The sequence below is a fragment of the Contarinia nasturtii genome, unplaced genomic scaffold (assembly GCF_009176525.2).
Source record: "Contarinia nasturtii isolate CC-2019 unplaced genomic scaffold, AAFC_CNas_1.1 Cnas_scaffold_3175, whole genome shotgun sequence".
Classification (NCBI taxonomy): domain Eukaryota; kingdom Metazoa; phylum Arthropoda; class Insecta; order Diptera; family Cecidomyiidae; genus Contarinia; species Contarinia nasturtii.
The window spans coordinates 1,449,671-1,475,151 of record NW_022200487.1 but is presented as its reverse complement, the minus strand read 5'-3'; the positions used below and the strand labels follow the sequence as shown (position 1 = coordinate 1,475,151).

Below are 25,481 nucleotides of genomic sequence, written 5' to 3'. Positions count from 1 at the left end.
CACTTCGCTATCAGTAAGAGTATATTATCGATAAGAATAAATCAGTGTGATAACGAAAGAATAAGACTGTGGTGCTAAGTCGTTGTCGAGAAAGACAAACAAAGAAGAATTGCGAAACGAATCGAGCACATATTTTGAACATCATGCAAAAGATTCGCATAACGATTTAAATTCATTCGTAATTGTCGGTGGGATAACAAATCTGTATACGAATATAAAAAAAATATATAATTTATGTTCCTGAGACAAGTGCGCGGCGCGCTCTCTCTCTATACCCGACTCTATTTCTACTGCACGTAACGTCTGTATACTTAGCAATTCGGTGACGAAGAGATTTCAGTTTAATTGAATTTATGGTCGTTGGTTTTTCTGGTGTGTTTCGCTCTCTACTTCGCTTTCGGCCCCACAAGAGATGTGCTGTACTGCTGCTGGTGCTGTTGTGGTTGTTGTTATTGCCGTCGCCTTTTTTTCTTCACTCACATTCAGTTCGCTTTTAGTTATTTCATTTCACTCATATGTCACACTACAATTGAAAGAGTGCTGTGATTCCGGTGTGTTATTTTCAGTGTGATACATGTACTGCTGTTTGCGCGGCTAAAAATGTTGTGGCGTGTATCAGTTGATCGATGTCTAGGGAGCGGTGCTACTAACTAACAGAACCGATTCGAATGAAACAAATTCAAAAAATTTTTCGTGTTCAATCGATTTGGATGTTGGCGTAGTTGCTGCAGTTACTTTTCCGATTAACTCAGTGACGGTCACGCACGTATTTCAATATCCATCCGTTATGGAATTATTCAGTGTCAAATTTTTCACACTTTGTTTATTTTATTTTGTATTAATGAGACTTTTGCCAAAAATTATCGAAAATATTTCATGGCTATTTGAGTGATTGCTTTTAAATGTGACATTTTTAAGTGTTTATTTAGAAAATAAACTCCAAATAAATAACAAGAAAGTTTATTTCGTACGATTGATGAAGTGGAAGTGAACGCAACAGCAATGAATAATGATTTATTTGCAAATTGCTTCATGTGCGGTGCATTTAATTTTAAGTAAATTGAATATTGCGTACGAGTGAAATAAAAAGCATACAAATGCAAAAGTGATCATTTATAATTCTCATCACAAATGTATTTCAATTGCATATCTATATAGACTGTTTGAAAATTGCTTGTGTGGCAAACTAATTCCAGCAAAGTGTATTTTAGTGTGTTATGACTGCGCGCGTGCTTGATTGTTATAAATACTTCATATGTTACAGATAAAATCATCATAAAATTTTTATTCCGCCTCATTGGTTAATTGATTTTAAAACTCAGCAGAAAAACAGAGAAAAAGAGACTCAAGAAAGTGTTCAACTCAACTAAGCATATAACCGAACAGGAAAAGTAAATAACAGAGAAAAGTGACGACAACATTTTGCGATAACAAGCAATGCAAATATCGAAAAATCAACAGATCACAATAATTTGCTGATCGTAACGAAAATAAACGTTTTTTTAAACATATGAATTCATATATGCTTGAGTCAGCCCATCACAGTAATATTGTCTCAAACGAAACAACTGGTTCCATTGAAACGATTGAATGATTCATGCGGTTTTTTTATTTCCACAAACATTTTACCATAATTCTCAAGACTGTGTAAACATTTCCAACCGAAAAAGAGGTAAGCGATTGTTTGAGTTTGTCATTTAGATATTTCCGCAATGTGCGAGTAAAGAAGAGAAAATATATTTCATTTGGTTATCAACATCCAACCGTTTTGAGTCAACATATTTAGCACAAAGTTTATTGTTTGAGCACAGTACTTTGGATGTTAAAAACTCTGTCGCCTGTAGATGCGAGAACGAACATACTTGTTTGGACGTGCGGTTAAATTATTTTCAATTGCCTCACCTTGACAACTTGCTTCTAAGATTGTATTAAAATTGTACTTAATGTTTCGAGTCAACGTTATTTGTTGGAATAAAGACTACGCAAACTTGTTCATAATTAACAGATACCACTTCCACATTAGATATTCATACGATAGTAAGCCTCATGAGTCAATCCACTGGTTTATCCGACTAGATTAAAATAATATAAAAATGCTATTAATAGTAATGCCGCTTAAGCTCAAGCTTGGAATATTTTGTGACATCACATTACTCATATTACACTGACGTTTCCCCGTTTTTTTCACACCTTAAATCATGACATACATAATTTAACGATTTTAGCTGACTGGCCAAACCAAATCAAATCAGATGACTAATTTGATTTGAATGCATCATATCAAATCATGATTTTCAAATCATGAGTCAAATCAATTGATCTCAAATCTTTTGATAACCCGGATTGAATCAGTGTAGTCGATCAAAGAGATTTTTATACAAAAGCATAATATTTTATTGTATTGAAATGGATTTAAATCATTTATTATGTGATTTCATTGCATTCAAACCATTTTTGGTTAACATTAAATCATTTATTTTAAATTTAATGCGTTGTTCTGTAAGCGATCAAATAATTCGATTAAAGGTCTTCAATAAATGTACCAACGTTTTATTTACTGTCGTTGACATACAAAAACCATTTAATTTTCCACGATTTTTTTTAAATGAAACAAATATCAATGGGATGAAAATTTTGAAATTCCTACGTGCATCATTAAAATTGATTAGTGGTAACGAATTGTGGGCGAAGCCCTATTGAATTCATGGAGGTAGCAGCAATTCAAATTTATACTCTGCACGAAAAGTGGCTGTGAACACTGAACATTTTCATCTTAAATGCAGTGAAATAAATCGAGACAAATTCAATTAAAATATAACACAAGTGACAATAATTGACATTAACATATGCACAGAGAAACCGAAAATCAATGCTTCTCTCTGTCTTTTGTATACCGTTTGGTCGCATGCATTTACAAAGTCCATGCCGAATATATTTCAATCACTTAGCAATTTTCTTCTATTAAATCAATAAAATTCATAAGCGTTGGCCGTAATTGTGAGCATTGATGAATGTGATCGCCCCACATTCAGCCAAAGAACAGGCCCCGTCGAACAAACAACAAAAATGCTGAAACAAATAAATGTCAATAGGAAATGTAAATAAGCATAGATTTTCTATGTGGATTTATGCTAGGATTTATGACTCATAAATGTTCTTTTTTTGTCTCGGATATTTCCCGTTGAGACCTTCCCCTTCTTAAATCTTATACTGGATGCCCGAGACCAATATGATGTCCAATTTCACAAATGAATCAAACAAGTTACTTTCATCTATTTGTCATATTTCCGCTTCGAGTTGTATTTAATGGGTGTGCGTTTTTTCGTACCAAAAACCATTGTAGGCCATGTTCAACTCCCGGTTTTCAACAGTCTTACAACGTTTCTAACAGCAACAAATTCTTTCATCAGCGTTGAAAACGAGCCAATAAAAATGAGATATATGCGTTACGTACAACAAACAATGCTGACCATCACTAGCACAAATACAAATACAAACGGCTATTTATTAGTGAAGCACATACACATTCATTTGGCTCAATTAAATGTTTGAACTGTGTTGATGACTGGTGAAGATCACTTTTGTGACCCTTTAATTAATATTAATTTAGAGCAAACTCAAATACTCAACGAGTTACACACTCAAAACTGTCGCATATTTGATGTTTCAACTTCTGATGAACTTGTTACAATTTCAAAGAGGCAATTTCTATTTTATTCATTTTCAATGAAACGTCTTTATTTTTATTTAAAAAAAAGCTAAAATACTTATTATTAGTAGTCATTGCTGTCCGGTTTCTTCGTTGCAAGATATGCCAATGCTCGTTGAATTGATTTTGGGATTGGAGGACTTGTTGGGAGATGATATCCCTACGAAAAAAAAACAAGCAATTGATATATTGAAATCTTATTTACGAAAACAATTTAATCAAATCAAAATACCATTGGACGATAGCCATTCTCATCGGCAACAAAACTGATTGCTAAGGGCTATTTTTAGAAATAAATTAATCAATTTTAGTTTTTGAATTAAATAATATAATCAATTACCTCGCCATTCTTCGCTATCCATGTGGTGCTGCCTTGAACAATTTGACCGGCTACACCACCTTCATTCGATACAATTCCATTGCTTGACTCGAATTGATATTGGTAATTTCCATCGTTATCTGAGGTTTGAGTTTTTGACTTAATAACAGCAATTTTATCGGGCTTGTGAGCGCTTAAATCTGGCTTATGTTTTACTTCTGTTTCTTCATGGTCTTCTACTATTTCCTCTGGTTTTTCCTCCTCTATTTGAATTTCGGATTCACTTTCTGGTTCTTTTGCTGAACGAGAAACACCGGCTGCCGCCACAGCCACCAATAATGCCACAATGAAAATCTACAGAAAATATATTCACTTAAAATCAGACCTTTCTTCAAAGTAATTTTCATTCAACTCACAATTTTGACGTTCATTTTTACAAACTTTTGTCGCACTAACGCGAAATCCTTCACATTCGACGAACGAATAACAAATGGCTAAGATCACAAAGAAGTCATGCTACTTATATAGCCGAAAAACTGGAATTGATTTTGTTTTTTAAAAAAATCGAAAGTGATCACACGTTTCTAGAAGAAAAAATCTGAATTTTATATCTTATAAATGTTAATCATGTGTGAATTTCTGTTAGATTAGTTGCTAAAAGAATACTACTATCGCAATAAAATTATAAATTTTTGTCAAAGGTCAGAAGAACCACGTTTGCTGATCAATGTTACTTTGAACGAAATGCGTTGATGCGCGTTGAAATCATCTTAGTATTTAATATGAAATTGGCGGCGAGGCAAGAATTAAACCGGTTGTGCTAATAAACCAAATTGATTAGAACCACATAAATCACATATAAAAAGTCTCCAATTTTATTTCCTTGATCTCAATTTACAAACGGTGTTCAGAGATTTTTACTTTTATCTTCTAAATAGTCTGATATTATTTCGAAGAATAATTCAATACATAGTTGATGGTAATAAAATTGATTGTTCAAAATTTGAGTAACACATCCGTGCTACATGAATCTTCAACTTTAAAAAATACCATATTCAAAAGTAGTAAATGCCAGAAATATAATTTGAATTTTTCTCTGAAATTTGGTATAGAATCGCGTTCAGTAAAAAGACTTCATATTTTCCTTTAATCGCATTTTCAGACAAAAAAAAAACTCTTCGCGAGTTAAATTTTAATTTGTTTTAATTATTATTACTGAACTAAGCAGAATTAAACGCGCACATAGCGCGCAAGGAAAATTATATATAGCCTGCTTGAGATATTAGTAACTAAGCTAATTTGTACTCATGTACAAATACCAAAACGAGCCGAACCAATATGCTTGTATGCATACATACACATGAAATGGGTCGGTTGTATGTCGAATGTTCATTAACAATTTGGATGATATCGTATTGTTTGTTATTCCTTTCATTGATGCAATTCATGAGTTATACAAAAAACGTTTGTTCTTTTATCGTTTAGTTAATCGTTATGCTTAGGAGACAGACGACGTAGAATAATCTATGCGCTGCACGTGCAACATAAGCTACATACCAAAGAACATTTATTAAGTCATATAAAAACCGTTGGTGTTTTACTTTTGTTTTTTTTTATTGTTTTTTCTATGTGACAAAACTTTTCAAAAAATCGTGTCATTTTTATGGTATTTTTCGACAACTAACTATTAAATTCTTCGACCGGTTGAATGGCATTCACCTCTAAATAACAATAAACTATTCGAGTAGGTTGCTGAACGTGATTTGTGTTACTTGTTTTGATTGGGGAAAAATATACAGATTTTTTTTTTAAACATGGTATATAAGTGCAGTGTTTGATATCAGAATAAATATTTTGCATTGAAAAAATCCATTTATTTGTCAATACATTGTTGATTTTTTGAGGCCTAATCTGACCGATCCGACTATTGAAATTGATTGCGATCCACTTGAATGGAAATGCAAACAGATCGGAAGCGATAGTGATAACAGAGAATCGAATGTGTTGACTTCGGTCGGTGCTTAACAAATAGAAAAAGAGAGAAATAGAGTGAACACGAACGAAAAGTCAAATATTGAACAATGCGCGATTACTGGTACCCATTTCGACATAACAAAAGGTAAATATACGTGTTTTGCGATACTGAGGAAGCAAAGTACGCTACCGTACAGGGCATACAAACATACAATACAAAAAAAGCAACGTACATATCTATAGTGTTTATATTTGCCAAGTAGTAAACCTGAGCATAAAACCAATTTGTAGGCAGAAAAAAAACAACAGAAAAACACATTTTTGTGGTTGTTTATCTTTTTCGGTATTGTCGAACATCATAAGAATAAAATAAACAACAAAAATCGGATGTATCATCACTACTGACATTTCGATTGTGAACGATGCCAAAATACGTGTGCTTGTTATGAAAAGTTTATGGGATTTGTTTAAATAAAAATGTCCGGATATGAGAAGAAAAACTACCATTCCGAGAAAATTCCACTGTTCTAATTCATAAAATCTTCGATCGCATTAGATGCAGTAGTTATGAGGAATCACATTTGGTGATTACAAAATGAAATAAAATCAAGCATACCGCTTCATTTTGTGTTCACATATGCACGTTTGGTCACGCTACTGTTGTTTCAATTAGAATGTAGTGAGTCAGAGTTATCTGTTAGCTTCAATAAAATACATTGGGAGAAACCACATACCATTCCAAATGCAATACACTTGAATAATTCTCTCAATTGCAACATCAACTACAACATAGCAAGAGAATAAGAAGAGCGCATACAAAACGATTCCATTTTATTGATATAACTCGATTCGAATGGCAATTACTGTTATTGTTATAATACATATTTGGAATATGCTCATTTATTTCCACAATCTTTATTGCTGCTCACATTACTACCCAAAATAGCGTGTAAATGCTAAGTTTCGTTTTCGATACGTTCACTGACCAATTCAAAAAATTAGAGACAACGTCGTTTATTCTTTTATTTTTGTTCAGTGATGCAGCTAGCATGGGAGGAAAACGTCAATTGTGCATGAAATCATATCGATGATATTCAATATATCCAATTTTGTCATTGACTTTTGAGCAGTTTTTTTTATGTTTGTTCGTTCATCCGTCGTATACGTTTATGTTTTCTACAATCGTTTATTCTGTTCGTTCTCGAGCTAATTGAGAGGCAAATGTGTAGGTGCGGCGCACATTTGGTAAACAACCAGCAGCCTTCATTACAATAATTTCTATAATTTGTTTTTATTTTTAAAATAATATTGCCAGACAATACAAGTGTTTTAAGGACACCATTCTAACAATTTGATTCATTGTCTGTTTTTTCTTTTTCTTTTTTCTGCATAGATACGATCCGACTTGGATTACAGCCAAAATGGACCGATATGGATTAAATGACGCACATCTTTACACTTCGGCAAAACTACACGCATATGCCAATGAACCAGGCGAATTAAGCAGGTGAAAAAAAAAACAACGGACTAATTTAATCGATTGGAACTTTTTATTTGGTGTTCTCAATGCCTTCACTTTTGAAATATCTGTCAGACTTTTAACTGAATTAGTAAGAATGACTAAAGACATCTATTGTCACGCATAAAATCTTTTTATCACTTTAGCGTCAATGCTCCGTTCTATGTACAATAATAAAAAAATAAACAGCTTGCAAAATATAGTATGGTTGTATATTGCATAATATATTCCATCTTGAGCAATTTGTTCTTCACATAACTCCATCTAATCGAATATATTCAATTAGATGACACAAGACCGAATCAAAACCTTTGACCCAATTTCAAAAGAAGTTCGCCGTGACTACGATTCACTGTTTCTATATATTTTAGAATAAATTGGCATGAATGAATTCAATAAATTAATGAAATGAATAAAGTTATCAGAGTAATACGATCACAATATTAATTTGGCTATTCTGGCTGACGAAACAAAAAATGACATTGTTTCCATTTAGAAAATAACAAACCAACAACCATATTTCCATATAACGCATATTATACAAAGAATTTTGGATATAAAATACTGAAAGAGTTGAAACTATAAATGTAGCATGAAATGTAGCCGATGTTGAGCAAAAGAAAAAGAAAAAGAAATGACCCCAGCAAAAGCCAAGTGGAATCAAATGGTTGTTTTGAAACATGCATGCGTATTCAAGTCGCATATAAGTGGAATGCAGTTGAAGAGGAATTTGTCATTTGTGTAAATAATGCCATTTCAAAAATAGATGAAAAAATTGAATGGCAATGACAACATTCAAACTTTTGTCTCTGACTCATTTATTTTTTTGGAGAATTGTCTCAAATCTTTTGTATAGTTAAAATTCAATTGCTGGGAATTCAATGGACTGTAGTGCAGATGAGCCAAAAAAAAGAAATTACTTTTTAAATAACTGAATGAAAATACAATTGTTGCTATGGGTTTTCGTGCGTCATTCGGGCTGAATCTCAACGTCAGCCATAAAGTATGAGTGTATATTGCACAACATGGATATATATGATTGATTGTGGCTTTAAAAAACTATAAAATAGTACTTGCAGCGCTCAGACTTCGCCCGATTTGAAAAAATCATCAAAATGTAATGAGTTACGCGCGATGGTAGTTTCATGTTTTAACTCAAACTAAAAATGTGATCAACTTTGCGAGCATATACACATGTCATAAATTAATAAGCCCTGCAATGGAATGGTCGGGAATGTGATGACGAACACAAAAACACTACGACGTAGTATACGTATCCCGTTTTAAATAACCATCAAGTTAAAAATCGCTGCGATTGCTTTCTCACAAGTTCCTTGCCAAGGATTTGTACATTTTTATGTGAGATTTTATACGATTTTCACTTGTTGGAAATGGCCAAAGTCTCACATCATTTGCTGGAGCAATAGAGGTGGATAAAGTGAACAAAAAGTCACAAACTACGATAAAATACATTGTTCCAATGGTTGGACGGCAAAAAGTTTAAGAACAACTTTTAGTATAATATAAAATCGTCATTTTTATGTTTAATAGTGAATGGAATCCATTTGTATATAGACACATTATATGCAATGACAATGATTAAATCTCTGTTTAAGATGGTACGCATCGTAACGACTCACGAGGCACGCTTGGGTGAGCTGAGCCCACCCTAAAACTATTCGAGCTCACCCAAAAAAAATTGAAATATTTCTAAATTTTCGACAAGAACTTATTTGAAAAAAAAAAATTATGACAATTTGAAATTTACGCTGGTTCATATACGTTCGTAATGTAAATTTCGAAAGAAAAACAACATAATTGGTCAAAAATGTTGCTCGCTTCGATCGCACATGTCTTTTGGTACTTTTATCAAAATAGGAACATTTCATAGAATTTCCTTGTTCACAAAAATTAGTCGTTGCAGAGCACATCAAAGTTTTAAATCGCCACTGCAGCTCACCCAAAAATTGGTCGAGCTCACCTAAATGTTCACTGCTGGCTTCGGCCGTGATATTAGCTATGATTGTATTCCACAATGAGCGAAAATGGGCGGAAGATATGGTTTGAGTAAAACCTTGGTTTTTTCGTACATTTTACATGACTTAGTTTAATAAGTTCTCGACTTCGCGTATACCCCCTAAGATACCATAGTGTTCAAAAATGTGTTGCAATGGAATGGATATGGAATATGGATACGTACTTGGAATATATAGGTATTTAATATTGAATTGTCATCGAAATCAATTTTTGAATGCTATAAAGTAATGTTATGTATAACAATAATAGTGAAATCTTTTTAAAGTCATAATCAGATGAAAAATGTATCAGTATCAACAACGGCATCAATAGTAATTTGTCCGTAATTCGTTGAAACTAAATTTGGATGGAGTCAAAAAACGGTACCGTGCTTGTTCACGATGAACACTTTACAGATTTGTACTACACAATCTATAGCATCGTAACTATATCATGGCAAGATTTTTGCCATTTTCCATCCTTAATTCCTTAAACGCAACGATTCCATCTCGAAAAAGGTTCTTTCTCGCATTTCAAAATGCATTTTTCACATTCCCGCTTTTTTTTCTTTTTGGTTAGCATTTGTAAAACATTTAGTTAGTTCTCCGCGTACATAAAAGTGCCACGCTGGTTTGACTTGATCATATACAAAAAATTCTTTTATGGCAATGCCGTTTATTATCTGCCACAAAATAAAATGAAAAGGTCAAGACAAAAAAATGTGCTATCATTACTATTATGTTTTCAAATGATTTTTAGATGCTCAAATAAAGAAAATGGAATGAACAGAAAACATTTTTGTGCCGTATATGACGAAATAATGTTGAGCGATGGTAATGCGTTGAATGAAGGCATTTTCTGGATGTCGGTAATTTTTGTATGTAATAATTTCAGGTCATGGCAACGTTCAATGTCGAACATACGAATGATATGAAGTAGTAAAGAGAATTTGACGATGCTATTAAATCGATTGTAAAATTTTAATGAAAAATCCCTATTTCAATAGGGCATATTGCAAATAGCAGCAGCGGCAGCAGCGCCAACAACAACAACAACAATTAGGTCACTTGCATTCGTTCCCGATGATTTTTCGAATCCAAAAATAAATACCCAACATCGCACAATTTTTAATGAAGTGATTCAGTTAAATGGGGTTGAATGCAATATTGAGACGAACGGGGCCAAAAAGAAGGGAACATTTATATATCAATGACGTTCATTCGACTTGGCAAAAAAAAACATGTGTTCGACACTATTGGTATGCCATGTATGTGCGTATAACAATTTTCACTTGAAACCACGCATATATGAACAACTCGGCAGAGCACAATTTTAGCGATATATAAGCTCTTTGCGGCATTAAATTTTCATCTACTTTAAAGAATACGAACCAATGAAATTCCAATAAAACAAAATACGTATACCTTATTGTAAAATGCACACATAAACCGCAATAAGCAAATCGTAAACTTTTATTTATACCAAATTGCTTGGTAAGCTTTGGAAATGAACTTTCAAATCGGCTAATGACTCGACTCAAAATACCAAGTCGCCGCATCATTATTTATGATTTGTTTGGAATTTGGGTGCACTTTTCACTCGTACACATTTAACGACAGACCATGAAAATGGCAGTGAAGAGAGTGCTTTAGTTTTTTGTTTTTGTCTTTAAAACATGAAAACTTTTGTGCGAAAGAATTTTCGGTTGACTTGGAAAAAGAAAAACCAATGAAATCTCCATTTTGTTGCCAACTCGTGACTTTTGGTTCGTGTTTTTGTTGCCTGAAAGCAACGATGCAATTCAAATTGTTAGCACGAACAAATGCTTCAGCTAATGAATGAATGAATGTGCTTGCTGTTTCGATAGGATTTTGGTTAAACCCTTATTTCATCCATGCATAAAAGTTTATAAGCGAGTAACAGCTTTACATACAATAATCGGAGTTTTTCATGTTTAAATTGAAATTTATAGTTTGATTCGCTAGTTGGAGTAGACTCTGGATTCAAAGGGTAAAAGAGGTAAACCGACTCTGATACAGAATGTTGGGATTAATGCATTTGATGCTTGAAAGCGTGTTCAGCTGTATGCTTTTCTCTTTTACTCCCAAATATGTGTGTATGAAAGATTTTATGTTTACACGTGCGATCATAGAACCAAATGACATCATAAAAACCAACATACCAAATTTTGCCGAGCTAACTCGACATTTCCTTTGTTCATTTTAATTTTATTTTTATTTACTTCAAATTAAACTGACTTTACTATTTTGAAATGTTTCCTACATTTGAATTTTTCAGATTTGGTCGACCATTATTGAATTTTGCAGCTGCAGCCACTATTCTGATAATGATTGTTGGTATTTGTGGAAATTCGTTAACAGTGATAGCATTATTAAAATGTCCAAAAGTTCGAAATGTCGCAGCCGCATTTATTATTAGGTAAATAAATTTTGATTTGCGAAATGAATAGAGTTTTTTCAACCTTTTCTCACCACTTTTCACATTGATTGCAGTTTGTGCATAGCCGATTGTTTGTTTTGTGTCATTGTCCTGCCATTTAATGCGTACCGATTTATACAAGGGATATTTATACCAGATTCAGCTTTATGTCAAATAATTCCATTTTTACAATACGGCAATGTTGGCGTATCACTGCTGTGCATCGCTATGATTACAATAAACAGGTAAAACGAATGGAATAAAATGGAAAACCTTTAATCCAATAATGCAGGAAATTACTTTAATTCACGATAGGTATATTATGATCACACATCACAGCTCTTATGCTCGGATCTATAAAACTTCTTGGATTGCTGTTATGATTGTATTTTGTTGGATATTCGCTTATGGAATGCAATTGCCAACGCTATTCGGAGTGTGGGGTGAGTTTCATATCGATATATTCGAATCAATGTTTCGTTCATAAATGGTATTTTCATGTATTTTTTTGTTCGATTCGCTAGGTGTTTTCAAACGAGACGACAATCTTGGCACTTGTATGATAACTTTCAATGGTTCACTGGTTTATTTTATGCAGAGACTGTTTGTTTGAGCAATATATGTGAGGAGGAGCACTGAGGAGTAAAATATTACAATTATAAATTATCAATTTGAATCATTTTTTCTCTTCTCAATGCTCCTCTCCACATATCTCTCTGAGAAATAGTCTCTGCCTTTATGATGACTTTCAATGATGTATTTTTAACTATATTTGCAATGCTATAGGTTCAATTATGCCGGACGAACAGGGCCACAGTAGCAAAACAACGCTGTTTGTAACTGCATTTGTGATTCCATGCATTATAATCATCGGATGTTATACAAGAATTTTTTGGGTCGTTCATAAGTGAGTATCACTCATCTCCCAAAAGCAAATATATCCCTTGGTGCTGTACAACATTCAAAGTGGATGTTTTTTTTTCTGTTTACAAATCGAAAGGTCTGAACAACGGATGAGACAGCATGCCAGCAAGCAAAATGCTATTCCAAATAATTTACGTGTAATGTCGGCAGCAAAACCGATTGTCACCAAAGATACAAATAAACGTAGATCAAATATACAAACAGCACAAGCGACTATTCAAATACCCACCATATCAACGAGTACCAGCCAAATGGCGAGCGAACCGAATGCAATTTCAATGGAAAATGTTAGTGCAAATAGTCGAAGTGATTCCGGAGTGGCTGTTTCAAGCACAGAACAAAACACAATACCAAGAGGAAAATTTACAAATCCAAAACCAATTCGTGTAAGAGATGCACGAGATGCCAAAGTCAAACGCAACGAATGGAGAATTACAAAAATGGTGCTTGCCATATTTTTGTCGTTTGTAATGTGTTATTTGCCGATAACTGTAGCAAAAATTGCCGATAAAAATGTTTCGTATCCTGCGTTGCATATCATTGGATATATTTTATTGTATTTATCGTCATGCATCAATCCGATTATTTATGTGATTATGAACAAGCAATATCGACAAGCGTACAAAACGGTCATTCTCTGCAAACCAGGACGATTACTTGGATTTACACAAGCCGGAAGTTCGATGGGTGGTAAGTCTTATTTTTCGCATAGCACTCCATTTTTGATGATTTCAAAGATGCTTAGAAATGTCATTTCGTTTTAGAGAAATGGAAAGATGTCGCATTCAGTTACAACCACAGTCGTACCATGGTACAGTGAAATATCACACTATTAACACAAGCTTCATCACAATATTAATCATATATATTTTTTTTTCAACAAAAAAAGGTATCACAGGTTTCCCATCTAGAGGAGCAGCCGTCGTCTTATCAGACTCATCAACCGTATCGCCAAGGTATATTGCTATTTTCGATAAATGAATAACGATTGATGCGATATTTGATAATTAAATATTTTCATAATAATCGTCCTATAGATTCTCCCCATCCAAATCGCTTGTCCCACATTCGCGGTAACATGGATCCACAATAGTATTATTATATCAATCAACTATTTTTTTTTTTGAAAATGCTCGTAGTAAGCTCTTTATTAATACAAAAACTCGATAAAAAACCAAATATGTGCCAAATCAGAATTCATTAGCTTATAAAAATGTTCAAACATGCTAGTATCTAGTACCTATATTTATTAAATCAAATTTATTGAAGGTATGATATTAATTTAAAAAAAATCTCATAATAAAACGAACAGAATAAAAACAACCTATTTTCAATTATTGTTTCTATTGTATATGAAATGCCCATCAAAATTGAACCGCTTAGAATAAATCAGCATTACTAGATAAATGTCTTCAAATGCGCTATAGAATAATAGCAATAGTGTCAAAAACTGTATGTGACGCGTTATATAAAAAAGTTCGCCAACAAAAGCGTGACATCGTCCATATATTTTATAACGCTTTTGCTGACTGACTTTTTTCAGTAACGCATTTGAAGACATTTATCTAGTAATGTTGATTTATTCTAAGTGATTCAATTAAACTGAATATTGTAAAGGTAATACAATCTATAGAAGAATCTCTTAAAATAAATATGAAATAACAAACATGATAACATAATAATAATGAAAATTATGTGAATTTGAATCAAGTAAAAGTGTTTAGACAATTTCACTTTTGATTATGAGATTTGGCACCCAATCCTCACTTTCAGTGCGGACTTTTTTTGATTGCATTTGCATCAATTCATCGTATTTAGCTCTCAATTCAGCATGAGTTCTTTTTTCAATTGCCAACTCTTGTCTAATGACAATTAGATCATTTGTGAGCTTCTCAGTTTTTGCCTTTTCTTTCTTATATTCTTCTTCCAAAGCAGTTGTGTACTCCAGACACTCTTGAATATTTTTGCGAATTTTTTTGTTTATTGGGAGTTGGTTTGAATTTATTTCATTTGTAGAAATTGTCTCAACGTTTTCAATGTCATCATCCGAAGTGTCACTTTCCTCTTGCGGGGGCAACCGTCTGTAATGGGGATTTCGATAACCAGGAATCGTTTCGTCGTGATGAACTGTATCAAGTTTGTCTTTCTTTGGCTTTGTTTTGGGTGCAGCATATTTGTATTCTCCAAACCTTTTTTCAACATTTCGAATGTATTTTTCAGCTTCCTAAAATTATAAAGTAGTTATCATCACATGAAACATTTGAACGTTCTAGAATGAAAACAAAACGCGACTCAAAACGGTTGCATATCAAAGCGAGACAATATTTCGTTACCAAAGGAATAAAGAACATTAACTTTTTATTATACAAAATGTGTAAGTTTCGTTTTGTGCTGATAACTAGCTACTGTTCTGCCTTGTTTTAGTAACAGAATTTTGTTTCGCTTTGATATGCGACGCAGTTTAACGGTATAAATATTTCGCACTTTCGGAGGCTCGGTATAGAACACACAGAAAGTGGAAAAACTTCTTATTCTCAAATCTCATATACGAGGGCTGCTCCATATATTTATAGAATTGGCAATAGTTTAGTGTTGTCCGATACAAACCATTGTCATATTCGTTAAGTTTAACATTTGGTAGCATAAACGATCTCAGAACGTTCTGTCATACGCGCGCTATTTGTATTGTTTACAGTGACATCTAAATGGCGTCTCAACAAAAAAATGAATTTTACTCGTGAAAATTTTCGTGCGATAATTTACTACGACTTTGGATTGGGTGTATCTCAACAGTGTTTTGATCAACTTCATTTGGTCTTTGGCGATAAAGCTCCATGCAAGGCCACTGTATATCAATGGTTTACTGAATTCAATCGTGGTCGTCATTCGCTCATCGGCGAATTCCGTGAAGGTCGTCCAAAATCGGTTGTTGTTCCAGAAACTATCGATGCTGTCAGAAACATGATAAAGCAAGATCGTTATGTAACGATTTTGCATGAACATTTGGCCGTAAAAAAGATTTGCTCTCGTTGGATTCCACATAAATTGACCGATGACCAAAAATTAGCTCGTGTGAAATGGTGCAAAGAAATGCTCAACAAATATAACCGCGGTGCATCATATTCCGTCTATAACATCGTCACAGGCGACGAATCGTTGATATATGCGTATGAGCCCGAAACTAAACAGCAGTCGACAGTATGGGTCTTCCAAAGTGAAGATAATCCAACGAAAGTTGTTCGCGCTCGAAGTTTTGCGAGGCAAATGGTCGCCTGTTTTTTCGCAATTAGTGGACATGTGGCAACAGTTCCACTAGAGGATCGTAGAACAGTCAATTCTGACTGGTACACCACCATTTGTTTGCCAGAAGTGTTTGGTGAATTAAGAAAAAATAACCACCGTCGCAGAATAGTTCTTCTTCATGATAATGCGGGCTCTTACATATCTCATCACACAACTGAATATTTGACCGCTCAAAAGATCGAATTAATGGGTCATCCACCGTACAGTCCTGATTTAGCACCCAACGATTTCATTTTGTTTCCGAGCGTAAAGAAAAAACTGCGTGGTCAACGATTTTCGTCGCCAGAAGAAGCAGTTGATGCGTTCAAAACACACGTTTTGGAGATATCGGTTTCGGAGTGGCATGAATGCTACGGCAAGTGGTTCGAGCGTATGCAAAAGTGTATCGACCATCATGGCGAATACTTTGAAAAACAATAAACCCATTTTTGATAAAAAACGATTGCGTTATATATGCTTTTCTAGAAATATATGGATCAGCCTACGTACAATCAAATTTTTATTGCGCAGTTGTGTGTGTGAATAGAATGTCCGTTGTAAACATTCATACATACAAGGAGGAGCGAGATAGCATTGGACAACGATTTGGGTGACAAAGATGACAAATTTTTATGTTCTGATCACATCACATGATATAGACCATTTAGTGGTGTTCGAGAATTGAGAAAAAAAATCAGATTTTTTTTTCACTTTTTATGCTCTATACCGAGTCTCCGATAGTTTCATATAAACTCGCCGTGCAATAGCCAAATGATGCCTATTGATTCAATCACGATTGGTATTCGCTTACTATTCAATAGGCATCACATAGCAAGTTTATATGAAACTCTCGGAGACTCGGTATAGAGCACTCAAACAGTGAAAAAAAATCTGATTTTTTTCTCAATTCTCGAACACCACTAAATGGTCTATATCATGTGATGTGATCAGAACATAAAAATTTGTCCAGATCGTGATTTAGATGATATGGAATGCGATTTTTTTCATTCTGATTTCACCAGGTGATATAGAAAATTGAGTAGTATTTGAGAATTGAAGAAAAAAAAATTATTATTTTTTTCATTTTTCGCCAATTTTTGCCATCTATGTGGGAAGCTTGTATGAAAAACACGGAAGACCGCTGAAATGACGAATGCAAAATATGTGCAGACGTACGACAGTGCCATTTCAGCGGTCTTCCGTGTTTTTCATACAGGCATTCCCATATAGATGGTAAAAAATCGCAAAAAATGGAAAAAAATAATTAATTTTTTTTTCTTCAATTCTCAAATACTACTCAATTTTCTGTGTCACCTGGTTAACCCTCCTAGGTATAGTAACGGTCTATTAGACCGAAAACTTAGAAAAAATATCATAATATCGGAACGCGTCGACCGATTGCCATCAATTTTTTGCCTTTATGCGAGAATAATGAATAAATATTGAAAATAAAAGAGGTAATGTCAAATGCCTTTATAAAGTCCCTAACGCAGTTTCTTATACTCTTTTACTCACACACAAACAAAACAAAATGTCAAAAAACAGCTGTTCGACCGAACCATTCATAACCAACTTCATGCTACTAGTAGATTCGGAATGAAAATAATGTTTGAAAATTCTATGATATTTCGAAAAATGAACTAATTATTTTGGAATTTTTTAATCTGTTTAGAATAAAATAAATTTTTAAACATTTTTTGTACTAGCAATATTTTAATAAACATTCACTTATTATTTAATTTTCACAATTTCCATCAATTCACAAAATTTAATTCATAGCACTAGCATGAAGTTGGTTATATGTCAACCTTTATTCATTCGTATAAAAACATATTATGTTCACGCACACATAAATGTTGGGGAGTTTTGACAATTCCTCTTTAAAATCCTGCCACTGATCTGTAAAAAAAAATATCCCAGAACGACGATAATCCTAACTTGATCGTATAGTTACGGTCTATTAGACCGTCCATTCAAAATACAGGGAAAAACATACAAAAACAAAACAAAGTCACACTTTTTTTTAATTTTTGTATTTTTCTTTTTTTTAAACACTGAAAGAAGTTTGAATGTTAAAAATAGGAAGGATTTTAAGAAAATTATCAATTTGAATCATCAAAATAATTTTCATAGTAGCGTTTTTTTCGTTGAAAAAAAAAAAATACTTCGTTGAAAAAAATACTTTCTCATGTAAACAAGTATTGAAATACGCGTTCCCGATGGGACTTCTCGACTACTAGAACACTTTGGACCAGGTTTGAGTCCACCTAGTCCACAGGATTCGATTCTGGCAACAACATCTATTACTGTAGGAATCACCGATCGATTTTTCTAATTCTCTTCAAAATATCACTTAAAATTAAGTGAAGAGGATGCAGGGATGAGAATTATCAACTTCCAGAACACATTGGACCAAGTCGGATCTACCTATTCCATAGGATACACTTCCAGATCAATTCATCTCACATGATATTATTGATTTTTTCAGCTCTCACTGCGACAATGAGATTTCTTAATCTGGAAGTGCATCCTGTGGAATAGTTAGATCCGACCTGGTCCAATGTGTTCGGGAAGTTCAAAATTCTCATCCCTACATCATCTCTTCTTCATTTCAAGTGATATTCTACAGTAAATAGCTTTTTTAAGCGAGAATAAGAAAAATCGATCGGTGATTCGTACAGTAATAGATGTTGTAGCTAGAAGGGAATCCTGTGGATTAGGTGGACCCAAACCTGGTCCAAAGTGTTCTAGAAGTCGAGCACACCGGGGATAACATGGCTGGAATTTTTTTTTTTTGATTTTCCCATCGGAAACGCGAGAAAAATCGATCGGAAGTTTTTCCATTTCCATTCAGTATTTCAATACTTGTTTACATGAGAAAGTATTTTTTTTAACGAAATATTTTTTTTCAACGAAAAAAAAAACGTTTTCATGTAAATGATTACGATGATTCAAATTGATAATTTTCTTAAGATCTTTCCTATTTTTAACTTTTAACCTTCTTTCAGTGTTTTCAAAAAAGAAAAATACAAAAATTTGAAAAAAAGTGTGACTTTGTTTTGTCTTTTTTATGGTTTTCCTGTATTTTGTATGGACGGTCTAATAGACCGTAACTATCCTATATTGTTTTTATTTCGAACTATACCTAGGAGGGTTAAATCAGGATGAAAAAATCCGCATTCCTTATCATCCCAATAACTATTGGCATTCGCATATTATTTAATGGGTGTTATTTGCCTGCTAAATGGCAACCTTATATGAAACTCCCGGAGACTCGGTATAGAGCAAAGAAAGTGATTTTTTTTTCAATTCTTATGCACAACTAAATGGCCAATACTATCTGGTGCGACTGATTGTAAAAATTTGCTATTTCTGTCACCCAAATCGTTGTTCAATGCTATCTCGCTCACTCTTACATGTAATTTCTCAATGCATGGCATTGTGTTTACAAACAACGTTCTACTGACACACAACTGTGCAATAAAAATTTCTGATACAAGCCATTTGATTGTATATGAAATTTGAGAATAAGAAGTTTTTTTTCACTTTTTGTGTGTTCTATTCCGAGCCTTCGAGAGTGTGAAATATTTATACCGTTAAACTGCGTCGCATATCAAAGCGAAACAAAATTCTGTTACTAAAACAAGGCAGAACAGTAGCTAGTTATCAGCACTAAACGAAACTTACACATTTTGTATAATAAAAAGTTAATGTTCTTTATTCCTTTGGTAACGAAATATTGTCTCGCTTTGATATGCAACCGTTTTGAGTCGCGTTTCGATATGCGAGTAAACAATAAGTTGTTTTTATTCTAGAGCGTTCATTTCAAGAAACGTTGTAATATTTTATTACCTTCATTGCAAGTTTGACCTGATTTTTATATGTATCGGTCAAATAAAGGTTTGGATCCTCTCTCGAATACAAATAGCAATTTGAATACGAAACATTTCCAATTGTTCTCTCTTGGAAGAAAAATACCAACAGCGGATCTCTCTCAACTTTCTTTTCTATTCGCAATAGTTTTGCGGGCCAATAAGGATACTCACTGAGAATATATTTTTAAAAATATTATATTTTATATAATAAATAATTAATTCATAATAATGTTAACAAAACATACCCATACTTGACCTAATAAAAAAAAATTATACAATAAATAAATAATTTATAATAATGTTAACAAATAACAAATATACATACCCATAATACAATGTGAGGTTTAGAGCAGACCTAAGAAGCGTAAGAGAAAATAATGAAAACAATAACAAAAATAATAAAAATAAATATTTTCATCATACTAAATTTGGATTATCCCGACTATCATCAATGTGCGTGTAACAGTCGCCACAGTTCTTGAGAATATCTATATCTTCTTCGCATTTTTTTAAAAATTCCGTCACTTTGCCACAAATCAGCTGTTTGTCTTTAGTGTTTCTTATGGCTAAAAAATGAAAATAATTAAAAGGACTATACATAATTCGTCATAGAACCATTACATTTGTGGTGAATTTCGCAGCTGTGTCGCATCCATCTAACGTCTAGTAAAAATTCATGTAGTGTTTTATATTCCATACGTTCGATTTTTCCCACTAGGTCTGTAAAGGTAACTGGATTTACCAATGATTCGTTTTTTCGGTAGTCATCCGTCATCATGAAATCCATAGCTAATTCAAGTTCTGTAACCGTCCGAGTTGCATGTTCAATCAATTGTTTTAGCAAATCGGTTAAAGTGTTTTCACCGAAATTTCTGTTGAAAATATCGAGAGCAACTATTGAATTATTCATTAATTTATGTTAGTGTTAACACTGTTAACAAAACATACGCTGTTTCCGGTTTGGCAGCCGATTGACATTCCTTACACCTCCGAACGGATCCTTTTCGTTTCCGTTCTGGTATACAATTTACATTTCGGTGGAATGATATGAGACATTTCGAGCATTTTACCTCATAGCCACTTAAACCGTGACATTTCCAACAGAATTGATCCCAGTTACGATTCTACATATGAAAATACAAAAAGAATAGCACTTATTTTTAATGTAAACAATGAACGAATTTGATTATCACATACAATTATACGATAAATAGTTCAGTGAAGCCACTTATCGGATGGCTATGAGTCTTATTTTTTGGTACGATGTTCATATGTATAATAAAAATAATTTTTCTTTTAAGAAAATGTTAAAATATACCTTTAAATCGAGCAAATCAGTTCCTTTGAGTGATTCATTTGTATCCAGCGATGTTTCAGAGTCCATTCTTGGTATAGATTTCTTTTGTTGGGCATATTTTTTATGCGATAGCGGTACGCTGTCTTCGTCACTTGAATACATGTTTTGTTTAAGCGCAAACATTTTTCTAGGTTAAAAACACTGAAAAAGATGCCTTCTTTTTAATTAATTGTTCATCAATAATGTTCATTGATAGTCAACACTTCATAAAAAAGATGAAAAAATATAAAGGTCCATTTGGATAGTCAATAATTTGGAAAAGAAATGAAGATTCGCCGTATATTGCAAAAACTACTATAATCGAATATATTCAGTTTTTTTAGCTTTGATTTAAAAATAGAGAGTAGTAATAAATTATTCCTACACAAAAAAAATAACTCCAGTTGCTTAGTTATTAAAATAGGCACTTTTTTGTTCTTTTTATATTTTACAGATCAAAAATATATTATTATTTTTTTTCGTTTATACTTTCTACTTTCTGTCCCGTCTAAGAATGTCAAACACAACTCGTAAACTTAAAAAAAACGACTGTCGACAAAATCATCTGCATGTGAAAGTTCACGCATCTGTATTGGTATGTACGTTATATATGTGTTATACACTGACAAAACTAAGGTTATGATTTTGACAACACCGTGTTGTAAATGCTTACATTCCAACAAATGTTGTGAAGTATGCCATTGTATGTATTCACAATGACAACAATTGTTGGCTACTTCACAACATTCGTTGGAATATAAGCATTTACAACACGTTGTTGTCAAAATCATAACCTTAGTTTTGTCAGTGTACGCATGCCGTTGTAGTGTTTCTCATATTTATCATTTACGTGTTGGATATACATACTAGTCGAGTCGTTCGCGCCATTTATACACGCACATTGTTGATTTGAAAGATACAAACAATTTCGTATAGTATACTGTATAACGCTTTTTATTTTCTTAATTTGAATATCGAAGACACAGTCGATTAAATTTGATCGATTTATTTAATTTCTTCTATTTTTCTTTTCAAATTTGACAAAGTTTCAATCCATGTTTATTTATTATAATTCAATTAATGAGAGTAGTTCTATTTTTCTGTATGTTTTTGATAAAAAACAAACTGAGATGTAATATTGTATTACTATTATTTGATGATTCAAAATGAAAATTATAAAGTTGCTAAACATTTCAATGAGAAGTTTTGTAAAAGTACTATGGGATTTTTGGTTTACATTTGCCACAAGCAATATTTTCCCGCTTTAGCGCCAATTCAGCTTTCAACAATGCATTTTCCTTTAGAATTTTTTCATTTGTTGCTTTTTGCGAATTATATTCCGCTTCCAATGCACTTATGTATTCACCTAATTCAACCAATTTATCTCGTATAGATGGTTTGTTTTGTAAACTTGAACCGATGAAGGAGGGGTTCTTGACACCTTTCGCTGAATCAACATCAATATGGCCTCCATTCACGCCATCAATTTGACTGGTGTTTTGCATTTGATGGGCTGGATTTCGAAAACCGGGAATCATATCATCCAGATGCAGTGTGTTCAACTTTGCTAGACTTGGTTTAGTGAATTTTGGGGCAAATCGAATTGTTCCAAATTTTGTTTCAATATTTTTGGCATACTCTTCGGTCTCCTAGACGAAATGAAAAAGAATGCCGTAAGATCTATGCATATTTCATGAATAGAAATCTATCCATGTACTTACTTTAACAGCTACTTGAACATCTGCTTTAAATCGACTAGTACAGTATACGTTTGGGTCCTCTTTTGAAAATAGGAAGCAATCATTTGGCAAAACACAGGCTGTATTGTGATCTTTGAAAAAATACACTTCAAGACGACCTTTATTGACTTTCAACAATTTCGCTGGCCAGTATGGATATGATTCAAACTTAACCCTTTTTGTTTATATAAAATAGTTATTAAAGTTAAGAAACTTTACCCAAAAATAATATGTTTTCTTATTTACCATAAAATAAGATGAGGCTGGGAACAAATTTGCGTAAAGGCGTTCTCGTCCTCGCGTCTGATATAACAATCACCACACAACATGAACTCCTTCACCTGCAATTTAAACGTTTTGTTGAAATTACGTCAAATGGAAAGAAATAAATTAACTTTTATTTTTTACCTCTTCAATACAATTCTGGTGCAATTTTTTGGCTATTTCGCGAGTTTCAGCCAACTGTTTCTTATCTTCGTCCGCCTTGTTACCTTAAAACGGCATTAAAATTTCAAATTTGTCGATCAATTTCAAAGATGTTCTTACATTTTTTTAGAATTGTGCAGCAGTGCAGCAGTAATTTGAAATCAAAAATGAATTCATGGGTGTTTGAATACGTTTTGTTATTGGCCTTTTCAACTATGTCTTCGAACGTCAATGCACGTTTCAAAAGCTTGCTGTCGACGTATCCTTTCGGTACAATGAATGTGCCAGTCTGTGTAAAAAAAAGCAAATAATTACAAAATATTTTTTTTTCGAATAGTTTGAAATGATTAATAAAAAATCATTTTATTCACACGTAGACCAATCCGTTCAACTGCACATTTAAGCAATTCATCCAAATCATTGTCATTCAAACTCCTGCAATGAAATCAAAGTCAATTTATTTTCGGTAAAAACATTTCATTTAGGTGAACATACGTTTCGACAGGCTTTTCTCCACACCGACATTCTGGGCATGTCCAATTGGCCTTATTTCGATCTGTTTCGGGCATGCAATTCATATGAAATGACAAAACACATTTGGAACATTTGACCTCGTAATTGCTTGCAGTTTTGCAATGCCAGCAAAATTCGTCCCACTGCGAAAATTTCATTACGTCCGATTTTTATTGTGTGATTTTAAACATAGATTTAATGTTACCTTTGTGTTCTCTATTTGCGATGTTGCAGTTTCGGGGCAATCATAATATTTATTTGGAGCTGAAACACGCTTGGTTTTCTTGATATTATTCTTTCTTTTCGACAACGGTGTATCGTCATCAGAATCATCGTACAAAAAACTGCGTTTTCGCGAATCCATTTTCCCCGCTTTCTTCTCTCTATGGGAAGTGAAGTAGAGTCAATACCTGCAAATGAATAAATCAAATAAAAATGTCAATGTAAATCGCACATTGATGAATTCATTAATTTTGAAATGTCAACTTTTGAGAAAATTGTACTGTACAATTATCCAACATGGCTGTTTATTCATGAATAAATGAACAGAAACACAAACCTCTTATCTGATCGATTGACGGTCTACACTTTTATATAAACATATATGATCATTCGTTGGCTTGTGTGCAAAATCTAACTGTTTAGAAGTTTTATTAAAAAATAATTTTATTCGCCAATTTTTCAATTATTCGTGAACAAAAAATGTAATTGGTTCCAAGAATCGATGTTGTAAATGACGCTGCATCGGCTAGCTGTGGATCAGAAATGCCAAGTGCAAATGTTTTCTGAACTGACCACCAGTAGCGCTGATTTAAATAGATTTCGAAATGGCAATTCAACTGGAGATTAAATATCAGAAACATCTATATTTGTTACTTTGAAATAACTATGCTGATTTTCAAATTAAAAATCAGAGAATAATCAATTTATTTAGAAACCATAGAAACAAATATGCTTAATTCTGGTTGATATAATTCATTGATCAATCATCAACCACATTCGTAAGATTTTTTGCATCATCAGCATCGGTGTGTCAACGTTTATCAGTTCTTGGTGTTTGTATGTTTCAATGAATTCGTCTTTTCTAAATTGAAATAATTCACAGGGTTTTTGTAATTTTTCGCTTATTATTTTCTTTAATAAAAAATAAGAGCACACATGTTCTTCTTATGATATATGTTTTACATACAATGTACTATATCATTTTTACATGTTATTTTATTTATTGTATTATTTTTCTTAAATAGAAAATAGCGCATACAAATATTTGATACAACAAAACCATTAACCATTGTATTCAAATAATTTGCTAAATTAATAATGCAATGAATGGTGCATAAGTACAGAATAATGGACTGTTCAAAGGTGCGTGTCATCAGCGCCACCCTGGAATTGTGCTGGCAAACCCAT

General features: G+C 33.1%; 4 protein-coding genes across 6 annotated transcripts; 1 reads left to right on the top strand and 3 right to left on the bottom strand.

Annotated features, from left to right (window-relative positions):
• Positions 1 to 426: 426 nt before the first annotated feature.
• LOC116349859 (G-protein coupled receptor moody) lies at positions 427 to 14,204 on the top strand. Of its 3 annotated transcripts, XM_031781473.1 has the most exons (12): positions 427 to 442; positions 1,265 to 1,672; positions 7,396 to 7,509; positions 11,836 to 11,976; positions 12,051 to 12,221; positions 12,292 to 12,419; positions 12,501 to 12,533; positions 12,763 to 12,883; positions 12,977 to 13,590; positions 13,665 to 13,711; positions 13,790 to 13,856; positions 13,938 to 14,203. In XM_031781473.1, the coding sequence occupies exons 3-12, from the start codon at positions 7,424 to 7,426 to the stop codon at positions 13,991 to 13,993; spliced, it is 1,464 nt and encodes a 487-aa protein (XP_031637333.1). In that variant the 5' UTR covers positions 427 to 442; positions 1,265 to 1,672; positions 7,396 to 7,423; the 3' UTR covers positions 13,994 to 14,203. The 3 variants fall into 3 exon arrangements, with proteins under 3 accessions (XP_031637333.1, XP_031637332.1, XP_031637334.1); XM_031781472.1 differs by lacking the exons at positions 427 to 442; positions 1,265 to 1,672 and adding an exon at positions 5,537 to 6,147 and having other exon boundaries at positions 13,938 to 14,204; XM_031781474.1 differs by lacking the exons at positions 427 to 442; positions 1,265 to 1,672 and adding an exon at positions 7,155 to 7,247 and having other exon boundaries at positions 13,938 to 14,204.
• LOC116349861 (endocuticle structural glycoprotein SgAbd-3-like) lies at positions 3,706 to 4,576 on the bottom strand. Its single transcript, XM_031781477.1, has 4 exons — positions 4,445 to 4,576; positions 4,050 to 4,382; positions 3,942 to 3,989; positions 3,706 to 3,869 (listed from the first exon to the last, which is right to left on the bottom strand). The coding sequence occupies exons 1-4, from the start codon at positions 4,457 to 4,459 to the stop codon at positions 3,774 to 3,776; spliced, it is 492 nt and encodes a 163-aa protein (XP_031637337.1). The 5' UTR covers positions 4,460 to 4,576; the 3' UTR covers positions 3,706 to 3,773.
• A 5-nt stretch (positions 14,205 to 14,209) lies between the features above and the next one.
• Positions 14,210 to 21,940, bottom strand: LOC116349860 (protein kinase C-binding protein 1-like). Its single transcript, XM_031781476.1, has 9 exons — positions 21,779 to 21,940; positions 21,376 to 21,555; positions 21,006 to 21,181; positions 20,679 to 20,929; positions 20,481 to 20,623; positions 20,383 to 20,412; positions 20,303 to 20,313; positions 20,035 to 20,227; positions 14,210 to 15,124 (listed from the first exon to the last, which is right to left on the bottom strand). The coding sequence occupies exons 2-9, from the start codon at positions 21,535 to 21,537 to the stop codon at positions 14,621 to 14,623; spliced, it is 1,470 nt and encodes a 489-aa protein (XP_031637336.1). The 5' UTR covers positions 21,538 to 21,555; positions 21,779 to 21,940; the 3' UTR covers positions 14,210 to 14,620.
• A 563-nt stretch (positions 21,941 to 22,503) lies between these two features.
• Positions 22,504 to 24,804, bottom strand: LOC116349937 (protein kinase C-binding protein 1-like). Its single transcript, XM_031781602.1, has 9 exons — positions 24,631 to 24,804; positions 24,277 to 24,481; positions 24,054 to 24,214; positions 23,930 to 23,993; positions 23,679 to 23,847; positions 23,541 to 23,623; positions 23,379 to 23,473; positions 23,115 to 23,307; positions 22,504 to 23,042 (listed from the first exon to the last, which is right to left on the bottom strand). The coding sequence occupies exons 2-9, from the start codon at positions 24,433 to 24,435 to the stop codon at positions 22,611 to 22,613; spliced, it is 1,356 nt and encodes a 451-aa protein (XP_031637462.1). The 5' UTR covers positions 24,436 to 24,481; positions 24,631 to 24,804; the 3' UTR covers positions 22,504 to 22,610.
• Positions 24,805 to 25,481: the final 677 nt, after the last annotated feature.